Source organism: Xyrauchen texanus, chromosome 9 (assembly GCF_025860055.1).
Source record: "Xyrauchen texanus isolate HMW12.3.18 chromosome 9, RBS_HiC_50CHRs, whole genome shotgun sequence".
Classification (NCBI taxonomy): Eukaryota; Metazoa; Chordata; class Actinopteri; order Cypriniformes; family Catostomidae; genus Xyrauchen; species Xyrauchen texanus.
In genome coordinates, this window is record NC_068284.1 from 14,077,407 (window position 1) to 14,094,776 (window position 17,370).

A 17,370-nucleotide genomic window follows, 5' to 3' on the forward strand; every position below is an offset into this window, starting at 1 on the left:
GTAGAATCCCCACTTGGTTTAAGAACACATCTGAAAGACTATGCCATATTTCTAGTGATTAATTCATGTCAAGAGTCAAGACTCTGCTATAACTGAGTCTTGCAGATGACATTCATAAATATGAATGTTCTATTCTGGATAAAGGACAGTGCAGGTTGTGAGTGGATATGCAGTGAACAGTGTGACACTGAGTACTGGGATGAGCCATCCCTCCAGCAGTCGTTCAGTCAGGAATTTCTGATTGGATGCTCCCTCCCACTGTGTGCTGGACTATATTACTGGCCTCATGCAAACTACATCACAACCTTTGATCTCTCTCTTTCTGTCTCTTTACTTAGCTCTCTGCATCAGCTCTTATTAGTGACATTCCTGGTATTTTGTGAATTTTGAGCAAGGACATAAATGATGCCTGTGTTGCTCAGCATTCTTAACTAGCTCTTATACTTGTATAAACAGATTACTGTTGGACAGAATGTCCATGCATCTAAGTGATTCATTCATAAGGCCAAATGCTACTATTCAAATAGCTTTCCGGAAATGAAATTGCTGGAGAAATATTTCTGAAACAATTCTCAAAAAGCTCTGCATACTTTTCATGTCATATTTTCGCCCATTTTTCCTGGCAGACGCGATTTAGTTGGATTGTGCATTGCAAATGTTTCAATAATGCAACAGATTCTTGAATTAAGAATAAAACAAGTCTTTTGCAAGGGGATGTGTGTAATTAATGGCCAAATATAGTGCAATATAAACTAGCTTTGGGAAATTCTATTCTGTTGGTTGTTTTTCTTTTTCTTGTGATATACAAAATAATAGCGAAGAAGGTTTACTTTTTTTTGACAGTGTTTTCCAGTGACAATGCAACTGAATGAATTAATTTGCACTTAAATTTGGTGATTGGCCATTGGTGATGTTGAGTGGAGTTCAACTTTATGCAAATGAGATGTGGTGGCCCTATATACTTCCTATTTTAAATTAGTTAAACTTAACTGTGGAAATTTTGTCCATTCAAAACTTTGAGTAAAGTGTTCCCAATCAAAGAATGTGTGGATGGATGTCTGTTTCTCTTGCTCTTCTTCAAAGAAAAAGTGGTGTAATATGTGAGTACTGTGAGTGCTTTAGTCCACTCTTTTGCATCCAAAGTGGACTGTACATAATGTAGGACATTTGGTAGTATAAATGTACATGGTACGGATTAAAGTGCTGCAATTTTCCACAATTCAAATTATCTTTGAATAGTGACAAACTGTATTGCTATTCTAAACATAAAACTAATCTAACACATACAACATGTAACAGGTTGGTGATTAGTGATAGAGTGTGAAGTAAATTATCAATACAGAGAAAATTAACTTTATGGAGTCTGTTGACCGTGCCATAAGAACAATATATCCTTCTTTGAGTCTAAATCGATTTGCTGTCAGATTACCCAAAGTATTCAACTAATACACCAGCACTTTGAGCAAAAGTCTGGAGATGTACTTGCGTGTCGTTGCATTTCCTTGCAGAGTTTTGGACTCTGTTATGATCGCGGATAGTTATTGTCTGGATGAAACGAGGCCTTCTACAAGAAGGACTCGCAACTCCCATTGGGTGTGTGAACCATAGAGCAGAGAGTGAGAGGCTTCCTCGAGACTTTGTGTGTCCCAAGTTTTCCTTGGACTCTACATGACACGGAGGATCTGGAAGAAGCAAGAGAGCCGAAGAGAGGACACCAAGTGAAGGTTCCAAGAGAACATTGCAAGTGAGAAGTTCAGCAGAAGAGAGAGTTCTTCCTTGGGTAGGACAGTTTTGTACTGAAATTGGCAGCACCCCAAAGGTGTCCTGAGCCAATCAGAAGTGAATTTCCAGAGTCAGATGGTCGACTTTCCTGCCCCTTTTCAGAGTTGAGTTACAATCCTTTGTGGAGTATTCTTACAAACTCCTGCTCAAAAATAGTGCATGTTTAATCATGAACTTTTATATGTTGACAAAAGTACAAGAGACATGACATTCGTTGTGATCAACATTCTCTACGTAAACAAGCCAGCATTTACATTTATGCATTTGGCAGACGCTTATATCCAAAGCGACTTACAGTGCACTTATTGCAGGGACAATCCCCCTGGAGCAACCTGGAGTTAAGTGCCTTGCTCAAGGACACAATGGTGGTGGCTGTTGGGATCGAACCAGCGACCTTCTGATTAACAGTTATGTGCTTTAGCCCACTACGCCACCACCACTCATGCATTTACATACTAAATATGACATTCTTTCATGAATATTATATGTGTAGGTAACAAAACATGAAAATTCCTGATTACAAATCATTACACATATTTTAAAAGGTACATCAGGGACTAATAATTAATTTGTCAGTTATAACAGAGATCACAGGTCATAGAGTCATTTTCAGAAATATCTAGCAAGGCTAGGTATTGTGTACATTGTGGTTTTAATTACATTCTGTTCATTTTAGATGGTTGACTCAGCAAAGTACAACTTTCATGGATTCTTTTAGCTGCTGTTTGCAGGATGATAATAATCATGATGAGTCTATGTGTATCAAATTGGTTTATATCAGAGGACAAAACAGAGTGTGTTCATAGTCTTTCTTGGGAATTCCAGGGAGTGTGTTCTGTCTTTTTTTTGCCTGTAACCTTTGCACTTAGGACCTCTTAGAAAGAGGTTCTCAGGTCTCTTTGTTAGTTTCATTGGCCAGATGTGAGACTTGTTGGTGCCTTAGTCTTTTCATTTATGACATTGAGGAATTCCAGGATTAAAAGGTTGGGTTTTCTAGATCCAAGCCATATTGCTGTAATTCTTCTGTATCAAATATCCTACAATAATTTTATCAAATTCATTCATCGATTATTAGGTCATGAGATGTTCAAAAACCCTTTAAAGTTGATTTACCCATTGGCCCTCCCAGTATTAAGATACGTTTCAGCGCTAAATACAGGTTTTGTTTTGTGATCGGCTCACAAAAACCAAATATGGAGCTAGTCAAAAAGGCATATGTAGTAGCGATGCACCTTCCAGTCACCTGTCAATCAACCGCTGCGCTAAAACAAGAGTTTTAAACTTTGCCAGTTACATGCAGCTTTAAAAGGAAATAACTATTCGATTGGTAAATTTGAAAAAGCATACACATATACAGGCACAAGAACTTAGTGGACGTCTGTGTAACTGATATCAACATGCAGTGACAGAGGAGAAGCACACATATCTGAATCTCAATTTAATGCTGCTACTCCACTAAATTAATTCAGAATTCTGCTCGAAATGTTGTGTTTGTGCTTAGATTAAAATCCAACTGCATCTAGAAGAAAAAGTTTTTTTTTTTTTCATGCTTTTTATTACTTTTTTAAAGTTTATTATCATGCAGTAACAAACTGACATAATGATTGATGCGTGTTGTCCTGAAATCAGAAACCTACCCTCGGAAATCCGAAAATATGTGGTCAAATGTGGCGCATTTAAGCAAACTTCTGTATTCTTGTTATTAATATATTGTCTATATCAGTATGATCAGAATAAGAGCATTAAATTATCTGAAACTTTCTTACATGCGTTATTTATTTCAAACAGTAATACATGTATAATGTTGTAAACTTAGAATGTAACTTAAAAACAGATTAAACGAATCATACTGCATGACCAGTGTTGTCTGATTCCCAAACGAATGACTCTTATGAGCTGGTTCTTTTGAATCCACACCATGAAACATAGAGCGCAACCAGTGTAGTTCGATTACTGAACAAATTACTCTTATGAGCCGGTTCTTTTGAATCCACAGCATGAAACATACAACAAGGCCAGTGTAATTCCATTCCTGAACAAATGATTCTTATGAGCCGGTTCTTTTGAATCCACAGCACGAAACCTACAACGTGACAATTGTAGTCTGATTCTCGAACAAATGGCTCTTATGAGCCGGTTCTTTTGAATCTACAGTACAGCATGAAGCGTACAGCGCAAACAGTGCAGTCTGATTCCTTAACCAATGAAGCAGTTAAATTTAATCTACACCACATAACATGCTCTTCCTCCCAAATGAATGATACATATCCTCCAGTATTTTTAGGACAATGTGTAGTTAAAATACTTTACGAGTATTGCTTTAATTTGTGTTATTATTAAAAAGTTATGAATTCATAAAATATCTTAATTAAAATGTCTGTGAAAACACACCACTGGCAGAAATTTTCTCTGTTAAAATATGAAACGATTTTATCACTTTCTAACAGGAGGCTGAGGACAGTAAATGTATTAAGAGTTGCATTTCTTATATCCAAATATGTATTTCTCAATAGTACTAAAGGAATCTGTAATGGATCCCTTAAGAAACCAGAATTGTTTAGAGGAATTGGAATCATTAAATTATTTAAATTCCCATCCTTACTAAAGAATACCTTGACGGTATTGTGAGTAAAGTTACTTTAATTGTTACCTTCAAAAATAGTCTGATTGCATTGCACAAGGGCAGACGCATAAGCCAGACTAGACAGTGTTTTGAAACATTCTTTAAAATAATGCCTTCTGCTAGATAAAGAGTTTATTTTCCAAGCACCTCTATCTCCTTCCCTTCTGTTCCCCTACAGTTATATTTGGTCAGATATTCATCAAATTTTGTGAAAACTGAAATAAAAAAAATATTTATTTTCCATTCAGATCCCACTTATATTTTTGATTGAAAATGTAGCCAGGGGCCAGTGAAAGTTTGACTTTTTAAGCTCAAGTTCACCCAAAAGTTGAATTTTTTTTAATGATATGACGGCGATTCATTCCAAACCTGTATGACCTTCTGTCTTCCATGTAACACAAAATGAGATGTATTAAACTGAATGTTAACCTCAGTCACCATTCACTTTCATTGTATGGAGTGAGACAAAAGCATGAAATGAAAGAGAATGTTACTGAGGCTAACATTCAGCCTAACACCTCTGTTTGTGTTACATAGAAGAAAGTAATTTAATTTCAAATGTGTTCTACTTTGATCCAGAACATGTAAAGATGTTAAGTGATATTAAATGAGTATATCTTAAAACAGACATATTTAAAAACATTTCAGAAGAGCCTAGAATTATTTAAGATACCCAAAAGCAGCTGTACTCCAAATATGAATTGTTGCAGGACTGTGTTTAATTTATTTGAAAAGACAAGTCAGTGTGTGGTCATAGATTTGGAAAAACTGTGCTATAACCTAATCTTTTCTTCTAAAGGCACTTGATGTGTGCGGTCTCCTGCATCAAAATGTCTATCTCTGTCTGAGGATGAGGTTATCCCCTTTTTTGCAGAGATGGTTTTCACTTCTAAATCCAGCTTGAAATGTCAGGGACTAATCGCAGTGTACTCAGCTGAAGGTGCTTTTCTCCATACTCAATTACTTAGCTTGTTGTGATGATTTTGCTCAGAGAAGGCTTGTGTTCTGCTTTGAATAATTATTTGTGCGCTTGACAGCCTCATTGCATGAGGGAATCAAAGCTGAAGGTGGAGGATGCATGTTTGTTTCCTTTTGTCCTTTTTGGCTGGGTTGTGAACCACCTAAACCGAAAATAATGAAATCACTGAATAGTGTGACGTTTGATGACAGAGTTAGCAGTCTGGGGGAAAAAAGCAGAGTATCATTTGCATACATGTTTTACAAGACTTCTGTATGTAAATTACCTCTTTTATGGCTGGGTAAGCTTTGCTCACCAGTGTAGTTCGCACAGTTCAACAAGGTGTGTCAAGTTGCTGAATAGGTTTTTAATTTGTAAATATGGGGTGTTATGTGTTTAAAGGAATATTCCGGGTTTAATACAAGTCAAGCTCAATCAACAGCATTTCTGGCATAATGTTGATTAATACGAAAATATATTTTGACTCTCCCCAAAATATCGTTTATTTAAGAAAAGTACAAATCTGGGTTACAGTGAGGTTCTTTTTAACAGGACTGGTCGGTGTGGGAATGAGGAAGCGTGGTTCAGGTATCTTCAAACCCATTATTCACAAAATAAACACTCAAAAGTCGGGATAAACACTCCAACGCGTTGCACTCATGTGCATCACTTTCTCTCTCTCCTTCCTCTGGCGTGGGATCCTCTTATCGCTCTCCCTGGATTACTGCAAAAAGAAACAGCTGTTAGATCTAATTATCACCTAGGGATGAATCCTTACTGCTTCCCCTCTCCCCAGACGAATGCTCAACCACACCCTCGCCACATACTTGCAATGGAAATGAATGAATGAATAGCCACAAGACATAAACATAATGTGTTAACATGATTTTAATGTGATAAAACCGGGGATTTACTGGCGTTGCAGCCTTTGCCCGATTACGGGGTTTATCAACTTTGTTGTCATGACTAACTAAATTTGTAGTGTTGAATGTAACTGTAAACAGAAAAGTTAATTTTATCAGACTAAAATCATGTTTCTATTTTTTCTAACCTGAGGGCTCTGTTTTCGTGAGTGCACATACGACTGCTATCAATGCCTTATCCAGTTTTCCTAAGTGCTAATTCTGAGAGCAATTTTCGTGCCAGCGCAAGAGGCCGTGAGTAGGAGTGTTTGCGCTATCTGTGGGTGTATGTGTGCAAACTGTGAGTGCATTTTATGTAAATGAAGTGGCATAAAGCTCAATTTGCTATTTTTCTGAGAAACAGTAGGTCGTTGCGCAAAGACATTTCAAAAGCACATCAGTTTGAAGCGCAAAGTCTAAATTCAGTTCCTTTATTTCCAGTTTGGAGATTCCAACAGCAGCTGGTAATAAAGTAATGTCCAAACTGGAACATTAAATTATGTCCATGACGATCACTGTTGTATCCGTTTTATGAAACAAATATTTTTGAGATTTGTGTTAAACCATCTTTGGTCATGGTAATTAATAATAATAACAATAATAATAATAATAATTATTATTATTATTATTATTATTATCATTATGTTTATATTTACAATTATATTTTTGATCACATTTTTTATTGGTATTTTTCCACCTGTTGTCATAGATTGATTTTTAATTCACTGCAAATGGGGCCAGTGGAAGAAGTTGGAGAGAATAAAATTGGGTTTGGATTTGGTAAAACATTTTGACCACTTCATTATTTTTATTATATTGTTTGTTTGAAGTGTAATTTGAATTTTGAAATATTTTTGGTTAAATTTATCATGTAAATAAAAAAACGGTAGATGTGAAGTGCGCTCTGATACAGTCACTGTTAATACTATCCATGATTTGTGTGTCAGTAGATCAATATAATAATGCTTACATTCTCTAGAATTTAACGGAGTGTAAATCCAAAATCCTTACAAAAAACACATCGTCCATGCATGTAAAAGGAGCGTCACTGTCATAGAATTATGCCTGACATTCCACAGGGATGCAATTAATGCACAAAAGAACATAAGTCCATATTTCTATTCCTCTAATTCATTGCATACAGTCCATTTACACTACTAACTTCTTATGAATATGCTTTCTTTGTTTATATCACTGGTGCTTGACAGGGAATGGACTAGGACGCAGACAGTGGTGGAAAAGAACCTGCTAATTCAATTGCACTTGACCTGGCCCATTTGCGATTTGTGTGCAATTTCGCAATCCCACTTGCACCTAGACTTAGCACATGCTTGCACAAAAATACCAAAACTTCATGGCCATGCCCATTGACTTTGTGTGTATGCCTAATGGCAAAGCACTGTGATTGGCACTAGAGCTCTTAAAATATGACCCAGATTGTATTTTAAATATTGTGGATGGGCACTATTCACTTCCATTGAAAGTGCCTGACTGTAACTGTAATAGATTTATTTTTTTAATGAATGAGGGATGAGTCAAAATTCTTTTTTTTTATTAATCGAAATTATGCCACAAATGCTGTCAATTTAACTGGGCTTTTATTGAACCCAGAACATTCATTTTAGTGCTCATTGCGATTTCTGAATGATGATTTCTGATTTTGCAATTTAGTTTTAATATTTGGTCGGATTTTCCACTTTGTGTTCTGAACATTAGAGTAAGTCTACCAACTATATTAAACACTTTTATTTCAGAAGCCCAAAGAAAATCCTTTTTTCCATTGTATGTCTTCTATAGCTCTTTAAAACAAGTTTTAACCTCACAGAATGGATCACTTCCCAAGTGATAATAATTTCGGAATAATTCTAATCCATCTTCGTCATCCTCTTTATCGTGGTTCCAGTAAAGGCCAGTTCAGTACCTCGGCTGCTCTCAGAGGTAGGCCAAGCGAACTGTCAGAGTCAATCCAACAGTCCTTGTTATGTGAGAAGCCATGTGAGAAGCCCCCTTATGTACAGCCAGCGCCCTCCCAGGCCCGATTTAGCTGTGGAGGTTAACTATAGCAGCACTCAGGATGTCTCCTCCGCTTGCCTCCGCCCTCATATTCAATGTATTATGCATATCAAGGCTACTCATTATTGCTGTCCTAAGTCTCTGGTGAAACAGTGCAAAAGACATTGGGGTAAATTCACAATGTTCACAGAGTGGTATTTCAGTGTAAAATCCTGCGTCTTATTCACTAACCATCTACAGTTTGATTTAAATAAGCACTAAATACACTGAAATGTGTTAAATTAATGGTGTTTCTCCATGCTAAGAATGCAGAGAATGGACTTGCATTCTTATTAATACCAGTCTTGCCAAGCTACCTTGAAAGAATGATCTCAGAAGGATAGGAGGATGTAGAACGCATCTGTTGGCAGCTTTGAGATGTGCTGCGATCTTCCTGTTGTGGAATTTCCCATCCAAACACATTTGTAGCCAGTGAGACAATTAGTGTGCCAGTGCCCAACAAAATAGCAAATGTTGACGAAGTATGACGAGGCTCTCGAGCTTACAGCGGGAAACACTTGAGATAAAAGACAATGAATGTCCTTCATCTGCCACCATTGTGCCATACTGACTTTTGGGTCTTATAATGGGTTCTTTCCCACAAGTCACTATCTGATGCATCCTCAATATTTTGCCTGATCAAGAACACATCTGGGTAATTTTATGCATTCTCTGTAATTGCGTTCTTGAGTATCGAACGAGTCCACGAGAACAGAAGAACACAAAAATTGCTAATTGAGAAACTTAATTAGACATCAGCCAGGAAGTCGTTCCTTATCAGCACAAACACAACTCCGTTCTATGTACATTAGGCTAGAGTTTTATAGAAAACTCTGCACTTTGCACAATTAATGTTGGCCTTTTATCACCCACAGAGGGTGGGTGGAAAAAAAAAAAAATTATTAAAAAAATAAAAGAATTAAAAAGAGACTTTGTTCACATTTTCTTTTAATCATGTCAGCTGTAATTTATTGAATATTATAGAAGAGCATTATAGTCAAGCAAATAGGGGAGTCCGGGGCTAGTTGTCAGACTTTTTTACTCCAGTGAATATTTCTTATAGTAGGTTTATATTTATATTTAAGAGTCAATTTCTGCATAGCCACATACATTGAGGAACAACAAAAATGGAAAAGGTAACATATCAAAATATCAAAACATTGTTTTGGCCAACAAATGTAACTGTCAAATTGTACACATTTATGACAACTATTTTTTATGATGTTATTATTTTCCCTGGAGTCTACTTATAATGCTAGTAAAGTTTTTTTACAACAGTCAGAATTTAGTCATATGTCCAAGCTCACTGCCTGAAACGCTCCATTTTCGTCTCTCTTGCCCTTTAAGACTTCAATGTAAACGTCCATTTTTGTGATTAGTTAACATCGTCTAGCACCTCGAATACAGCCATATACAGTATATTTGAAACTCAGTCAAAAGAGAATGAACCAGCTCCACAACAATAAAAAAAAATATTTCAGGGTTTACACATAACACACATCCAACACCATATCTCAGTGTATCAAACCATAAACTATAAATATCAAAGAGTCATGACATATTAAACATTCACGAATGGTATTGGGTTCTTACGGTTTTGTGGTCGGTGGTCCGATAGTGTTTTTAACTGCCCCATCCTTCAACAACAGTTCCTTTGCAAAGCTTTAATCATATTGTGACATGTTCACAAGCATTCCATGCTGATATGAGTTCGAAAACGCATACGATCCATGCTGAAATATCCTGAACACACATAATACAATCCATGGTGAAACATGACATGCACACATATCACCCTGCACAGATGCGATTAGGATCCTTGTTAAACTCAAGTCATTTTTATTATGTTGGTATGCTTCAACAGAGGCCAATGCATAGAGACTGGTCTTTACAGGCACATCTGGCACATCCTTTACAGGATGAGACGCGGTTCTCCCAGCCAGTGGAAGTAATGGATTGGAGCAAAACAGACGTGTTTTTAAAAGAGAAGCCTGCACCGCTCTTGATAATGTTTGGAGCAGTAGAAAACAGGAATATTAGGCCCATCTCTTCTTTTCACCTTTCTGACGTGAGCGCCAGTGGGCGGGCGGGCCAGGGGTACGATGATGTAGAAGTAGGCTTTGATATCTTGCTGTGGACGCAGTCATGTGCTGATGTATTCATCTGTGTGGCATCACAAATTAGGGAAGTAGCCATTTTTGCAGCTTGGTTTAATTAAATGCACTTTTTGTATATAGGTGGAGGTTCTGAAACTTACTGTATGATCTTACATGTCAAAAGATAAAGCAAAATTGTATTCCTCATATCATGACCCATTTAATGTATGCCAGTGTGGTATGATTATTTTTGCTTGTTTACCTAAGAGCTATAACACAAATGTAAAGATAGTGAAAATGTACTTTAGAGGGTGGAATTTACATATAAATATTCTAATTTAAGAGGGGTTTGAAGTAGGTGTTTGAAAACAAACATACAAAACCACTGCTAGTGAAAACCCACATTTGAGCAGTTAGACTTTTGATTCAAAGTCTCATTGTGACTGATAGCTCTTCTGACAAATTCCCAAACTAGCCCTGGTGTTCCCTATTCAGACACACAACTTTTATGAAGAGCTGATTCAGGTATCTGAATTGCAGCGGTGGAACGATACTGTACAGTGTCAGTAAAGTATGCTGGATCATGGCAGTCTGCTGCATCCTCAATAACAATGTACTTGTATCCGACCCACAGCATCGGAAGTTGCATCCAATTGGGTGTGTTTGTGCGGTTACCTGATTTGCATACAGTTGAAGTCAGAAGTTTACGTATACCTTTGTCAAATACATTTAAACATTTAATCGTAGAAAACATTCCCTGTCTTAGGACAGTTAGGATCACTACTTTATTTCAGACGTTTACATGCATTTTGTTATTATTTGGCAGCATTGCCTTTTCGTATTGAGGTCAGGGCTTTGTGATGGCTACTCCAATACCTTGACTTTGTTGTCCTTAAGCAATTTTGACACAACTTTCGAGGTATGCTTGGGGTCATTGTCCATTTCGAAGACCCATTTGCAAAGAGCTTTAACTTCCTGGCTGATGTCTTAAGATTTTGCTTGAATATATCTACATAATTTTCCTTCCTCATGATGTCATCTATTTTGTGAAATCTACCAGTCCCTTCTGCAGCAAAGCAACCCCACAACATGATGCTTCCACCCCCATGTTCACGGTTGGGATGGTGTTCTTTGGCTTGCAAGCCTTGTAATTTTTCCTCCAAATATAACCATGGTCATTATGGCCAAACAGTTCAATTTTTGTTTCAATAGACCAGAGGACATTTCTCCAAAAAATAAGATCTTTGTCCCCATGTGCACTTGCAAACTGTATACTGGCTTTTTAATGACAGTTTTGGAGCAGTGGCTGAGAGGCCCTTTAGTTTATGTTGATATAGGACTTGTTTTACTGTGGATATAGATACTTGTCTACATGTTTCCTCCAGCATCTTCACAAGGTCCTTTGCTGTTGTTCTGGGATTGATTTGCACTTTTCACACCAAACGATGTTCATCTCTAGGAGACAGAATGCGTCTCCTTCCTGAGCGTTATGATGGCTGCGTGGTCCCATGGTGTTTATACTTGCATACTATTGTTTGTACAGATGAACGTGGTACCTTCAGGCATTTGGAAATTGCTCCCAAGTATGAACCAGACTTGTGGAGGTCCACAATTTTTTTTCTAAAATCTTGGCTGATTTCTTTTGATTTTCCCATAATGTCAAGCAAAGAGGCACTAAGTTTGAAGGTAGGCCTTAAAATACATCCACAGGTACACCTCCAATTCAATTTACCAATCAGAAGCGAATTGGTTCATTGTCTAAAGGCTTTTAATGCTAATATTAAATCTGCAGAGTGGTTAAAAAAATATTTCTTTTGACTTCAGCCTAAGTGTATGTAAACTTCTTACTTAAACTGTATTTCCATTTGTGAATCTGGTGCGAAAGCTATGCTTGCGAATAAATTATGCTATCAGTGGATGCAATTCATTCTATGTGAATTCCCCCATTGTCTTTCACAATGTTATCAGATTGTCTTTTACATTGATTTCAAATATTTTTGATGGATGTGCTGTTTATCCATCAAAGCTGCGATGGGAAGGATGCCACATTTGCATATGCTTACAGGCACCAAAAATGCTTTTTATTTATCTTTCCCCAGAGCTGTATGGCTCACACGAACCCTTTTCTGGTTTCCCGTGGGTGACAGCATCCACTAGTCAGGTTATTTGTACTCTGGTTGTCAGCGTGTATGCGTACATCTGGCTCATCTCTCGTTGTTGAGTTGGGCCCTAGGATGTAGCTCTATTTGAGTTGAAAATGTAGGTCTTAAGTTAAATTCCCAGTCATGGTCAAAGTGATGGCAAGAGCCTTTAAGAATATGCCTTTTCCCACACCTCTGTAATATAATTGGAAAAGTTGTTAGCACTTTCTTTGTAGAGGTTAAATCTTTCTTCTCAGTAGAATTTTTAATCCGCATTAGCATATAAATGCACCTCTGATGATTCATGTTTAATAGTCGCTGATTTAAATGTATAGTATTCAAACACAAACTGATGAATGTGCAAACACTAAGGCTGATGAGTCCTGATGCCGAAGTGTGTGTGTGCTTTCTTTCTCAGGTCCACTTATAATGTTCGTCAAGGTCTCTTGCACCAGACACAGTCATATTTAATTTTTTTATGACGCCATTTTTGAATAGGCTGTGTTTTGCTGCTTTGCCTTGAATGGAATATATATTAAGGTATTTCTTTACGCAAAGGAAAATGTTAAATACAAATTTCAGTGAATAAAACTTACATATTAGTCTGTTCCTCACACAAAGCTAATGTATGGCTATAAAAGTCTCGGAATATGGTGCACTAGTCATATTGACCACTTTTATGATGCTTCCATGGTGCTTTTTTTTTGTCCTTTTTTGAAGCTTAACAGCCACTGGCTGTCAACAATGCTGAGAAACTAGAATTTTTCATTGAAATACTACCAATATTTGAATTTTAAAACATTATTTCAATCTACAAAATCTACTATACATCTTATTTTTAAATCAACATCATCTCCTACACCCACAAGAAGACGCAACAAATCAATATAAACCAGTCAGCAACGTGTGATCGCTTTTGATTATTGCAAAGAACATATATGGCTGTTAATAATAGTGTGTAAAATGATCTCAAAATATTTTAGCCAGTTCATTTTCTCAAATCTTATGCTAAAAGGAAAATGAGAAAAGAAATGCTTCAGTAGACGGTTCTATGTTAACTTGGTGTTGCACAGTCGCCTCTACCGGTGCCATAGTACAACCATAGACTCAAGCTTCATAATGCCAGCAGTACCACAGAGTTTTTCATTCAAAACAGTTGTATGCACACTCACGGAACACTTTATTAGCAACAATATGGTACTAATAAAATGCTTGCCATGATCTTCTGCTATTTGTAGGCCATACGCTCAAGGTTTGACATGTTGTGCATTCTGAGATCCTATTCTGCTTACTACAATTGTACAGAGGGGTTATCTGTGTTACCATAATGTAGAATTATGTGTATTTTAATTATTTAATAATGTCTACATTTTAAGAGTTGCATCTGTTTGAAGGCCATCAACTCTTGATCAAAGGTGAACCATTGTAACAGTTGCTGGGGCCTTTTAGGGAGGTCTTAACACTTTTGTTCTTTAGGTATAAAGGTCTATCACACAGACATAACTTTGGGTTAAGATTCAGAAGAGCAATGCGACATGATCATCATCAATAAACTCTTTTCCCCACGAGCACTTGGTTTTACTTTCTCTTCTTTATGTATTAGAAGAACTCTGATACATTGGCAAGCCACCTGATATCTGGTCAGCCAAATACAAGAAGATCTAACAGTAGACAAATGATGACAGAATTGGCTTATTTGGGTGAACTATTCCTTTAAGCAAGTGAAATGAGTAATAGTGCTTACTCACAAGCTGCAGGTTTGCTGTCGGATCCAATATAGTTGTGCTTCCCCATCCTATGACAACAGCCTCTTTGCACATCCTGCATTATGTTGTAACAGGTTCACAAAACAGACTGGAGTGGATGTTTTCAGTTTTGAAACTTATAATAAAGTACATTTACATTGTACATCAGACTATTTGAAAAGATCAAGGAATTTGTTTTTGCTTGTTATTAACCGTTCTCGTTCTGCTACCTTCATAGAAACCAAAGCAGAAAGACTGGCACCCTCCTGATGGCTTCATTCTAGGATTCTGGACCCTTATCCTGCTTGTGTTCTTCAAGACCTATGGCATCAAACACCTCAAACACATCTTCTGATGGAGTCGACCCTCCCAACTCCAGAGGGTCAAAGAACCGACCACCACATTAGAGGCCTCCATATACTGTAGTCTCTCTCATAAAAGAGACCACCGTGGCTTTGTTCATGACTGATTTGGTCAGGAATAGCTTTTTATTCAACTGACTGATGGTGGTTGGCTATCTTTTGGTTTAGCTTTGTGTCATGTTTTGAAAGTGACATGCACTGACTACTTTGAAACATTCTTTGTTGTTCACAGAACTCGGTAGTGAAATCCATTTGAATTTCACATGGGAACTTTCTTTTGAACTGAAGACAAACACAGAAAGCTTGCAGGGAGAAGCATACTTTTTGTTTGTTTGTTTGTTTGTTTCCTTTTTGGCAAGGTTTTATTTTGCTATTTAATTTCTAGTTCTAGTTTTATCTACAGTCATCCTACAGCAGTGTTAAATTACACTTGTACTGTCGAACTGCTTGGAAACTTGTAATGAGCACATGCACACCTCCTAGGTTTCTTCATTTTGTTCACAGTGGGGTGAAATAAAGCTGTTCAGTTTTTAGATGTCAAAAACTGTAAGAGAATTAGCATTTGAGCCATGAGTTACTCTGACATTTTTAACGGGCTTTTAGAATAGCGGTTTTCAATTTGAGTAAAATAAGGTCTTTGGTTAACATTACTTGAAGAGACCTTCACGTTTTGCTCAACAACATTAATTGCACACAGTCATACCTTAAAAATAACCTTTGAAGCCACTGTATTTTAAAATGCAAAGTTGCTAAATAAGGACTACAACTAGCAAGTTACGTTAAGAAAAAAACTATCTGTGTGAAATTGTTGTTCAAAAAACTATTCCAAAAGCCATTGGAAATTTGAGAGGGAGCCCATGGCGAATTAGCCTTTTGGTTTGACCTACAAGTTGGCGTTATGTCTGAACAGATCTATAGAGATCTTTTTTGTCCTATTAATAACAATTTTTAGTTGTAAAATAATTTAGCAGTGGTTTCACAGAATGTGGGTTTAAACTATTGTACAAAGGTACTGTGAAGGGGATGAAAGTGGAGAATCTGGTGGTGCGGGGGTGTCGGAAAATGCACGTTTGGGGGTAGTACTGAGGTTTTAATTTTGGTTGAGCTGAAAGTGAATCTCATGAAGAAATGTCCAGCTCATATTTTACACCAATAAAAATATTTTGGATTTTGAAAATGAAACCAATTTTTAGGACCATTAAAAAAAATTATATTATCCATAATATTTAAGCACATTTTAGTCCTAAATTATCATGAATTTAATGTGGGAAAAAAATCTCATTGTCATTATTATAGTATTGTGATAAAATGCCTGGGTTAAATTCCACTCAATCATATTTTGCATGTAAAAAAAATGTTTTATGAACATTAAGACTTTTCTATCATTATCTATTACATTTAAGTACATTTTAATCCCAAATTCTCATAACTGTAATTTGAAAAATAAAAATCTCATTCATGAAAAAAACTATTTTTAGGGCCATTAAGATGTTTTTGTACTAATTTCCGTGAACATTAAGCACATTTTAACCCCAAATTCACATTCCCATAATGTGAATTTTGTTAAATCATTCTGTCTTGACACAAATGTTTTATTTAATCGGCATAAATTAAATTCAGTACAACGAATAGTACTATGATGTACATTTACAATATGTATACTTAACAATAAAATACACTTTTTTGTGTATAACAGTAATGGTCATTTTTATTTACGCATTACAGTTGCCTACTGAGATTTAAATGTACTAAGCCTAATTGTCATGAAAATAATGCAAAGTAATCTGAATTGTCCTAAAATAGGCTTAATTTTCTCTATGCAATATGTAATTATAATTTTATTCTTTGATGTTGGTGGTAAAAAGTGTGCCTGACTGTCATGACAGTTTTCATGAGATTCACCCAAAATTACACGTGAGGAATTAATGGACAACATTTACACAAACAGCAACTAAACCACCATTTGCCCATGGCTGTGTCCTGTTTTTGTCCATTAGCATCTCCAATCCACTTGAACTGGGTTAAGAACATGCTGTGAAAGAGAGAATGACAAATTGCTGGATTCAGAAATTCTTTTTGTTTGCTTGTTTGTTTGTTTTTTGTGTGTTTTTTTTTACTTGTGTGTCTGCCTAACGCATCATTAACTGTTGGTACAGGCCAGGCATCCAGCACTGTTTAGGACATCAGAATATTCACTGGCATTCACATGTGCTATGTGGGTAAATGCATTATAAGAAACACTAAATTTGCACAGTGCCAATATATATTTCTCATTTGTGTTCTATTCCATTTTCATGTATGATCACACACACACACACACACACACACACACACACACACACACACACACACACACACACACACACACACACACACACACACACACACACTATTTAAAACTGGCATAAGTTGACATTTTGAATAAAGCCTAAAGTTAAAAGACTATAAAAGCTGGTCATGCTCCCTTCTTTTTAAACTTGACAGTTAGAATGCAGAAATGTAGCAGAAAATAGATGATTTAGTGTAAAACCTCCGCTTTTGTTCTTCATGAAATTCAGGAGAGTCAAATATCAACTGGTTTTATATATAAAAAATTAATTGTAATTAATTTATTTATATATATTGACAGTAATGTTTTTGGGGGACTGTGCTTCAGTAGACGAATAAAGGGCATTGGGAGTCCAAGAGGTCAAGAACAACTGCTCCACA

The 17,370-nt window shown here is 36.5% G+C and overlaps 1 protein-coding gene across 1 annotated transcript in view; it reads left to right on the top strand.

Annotated features, from left to right (window-relative positions):
* The window catches only part of pigk (phosphatidylinositol glycan anchor biosynthesis, class K), a 46,686-nt gene extending 29,635 nt beyond the window's left edge, over positions 1–17,051 (top strand). Inside the window, exon 11 of the mRNA XM_052134364.1 lies at positions 14,538–17,051. Coding sequence (XP_051990324.1) covers positions 14,538–14,654 — 117 coding nt within the window. The 3' untranslated portion in view covers positions 14,655–17,051. The remainder of the gene's footprint in view (positions 1–14,537) is intronic.
* The last annotated feature ends 319 nt before the right edge of the window (positions 17,052–17,370 follow it).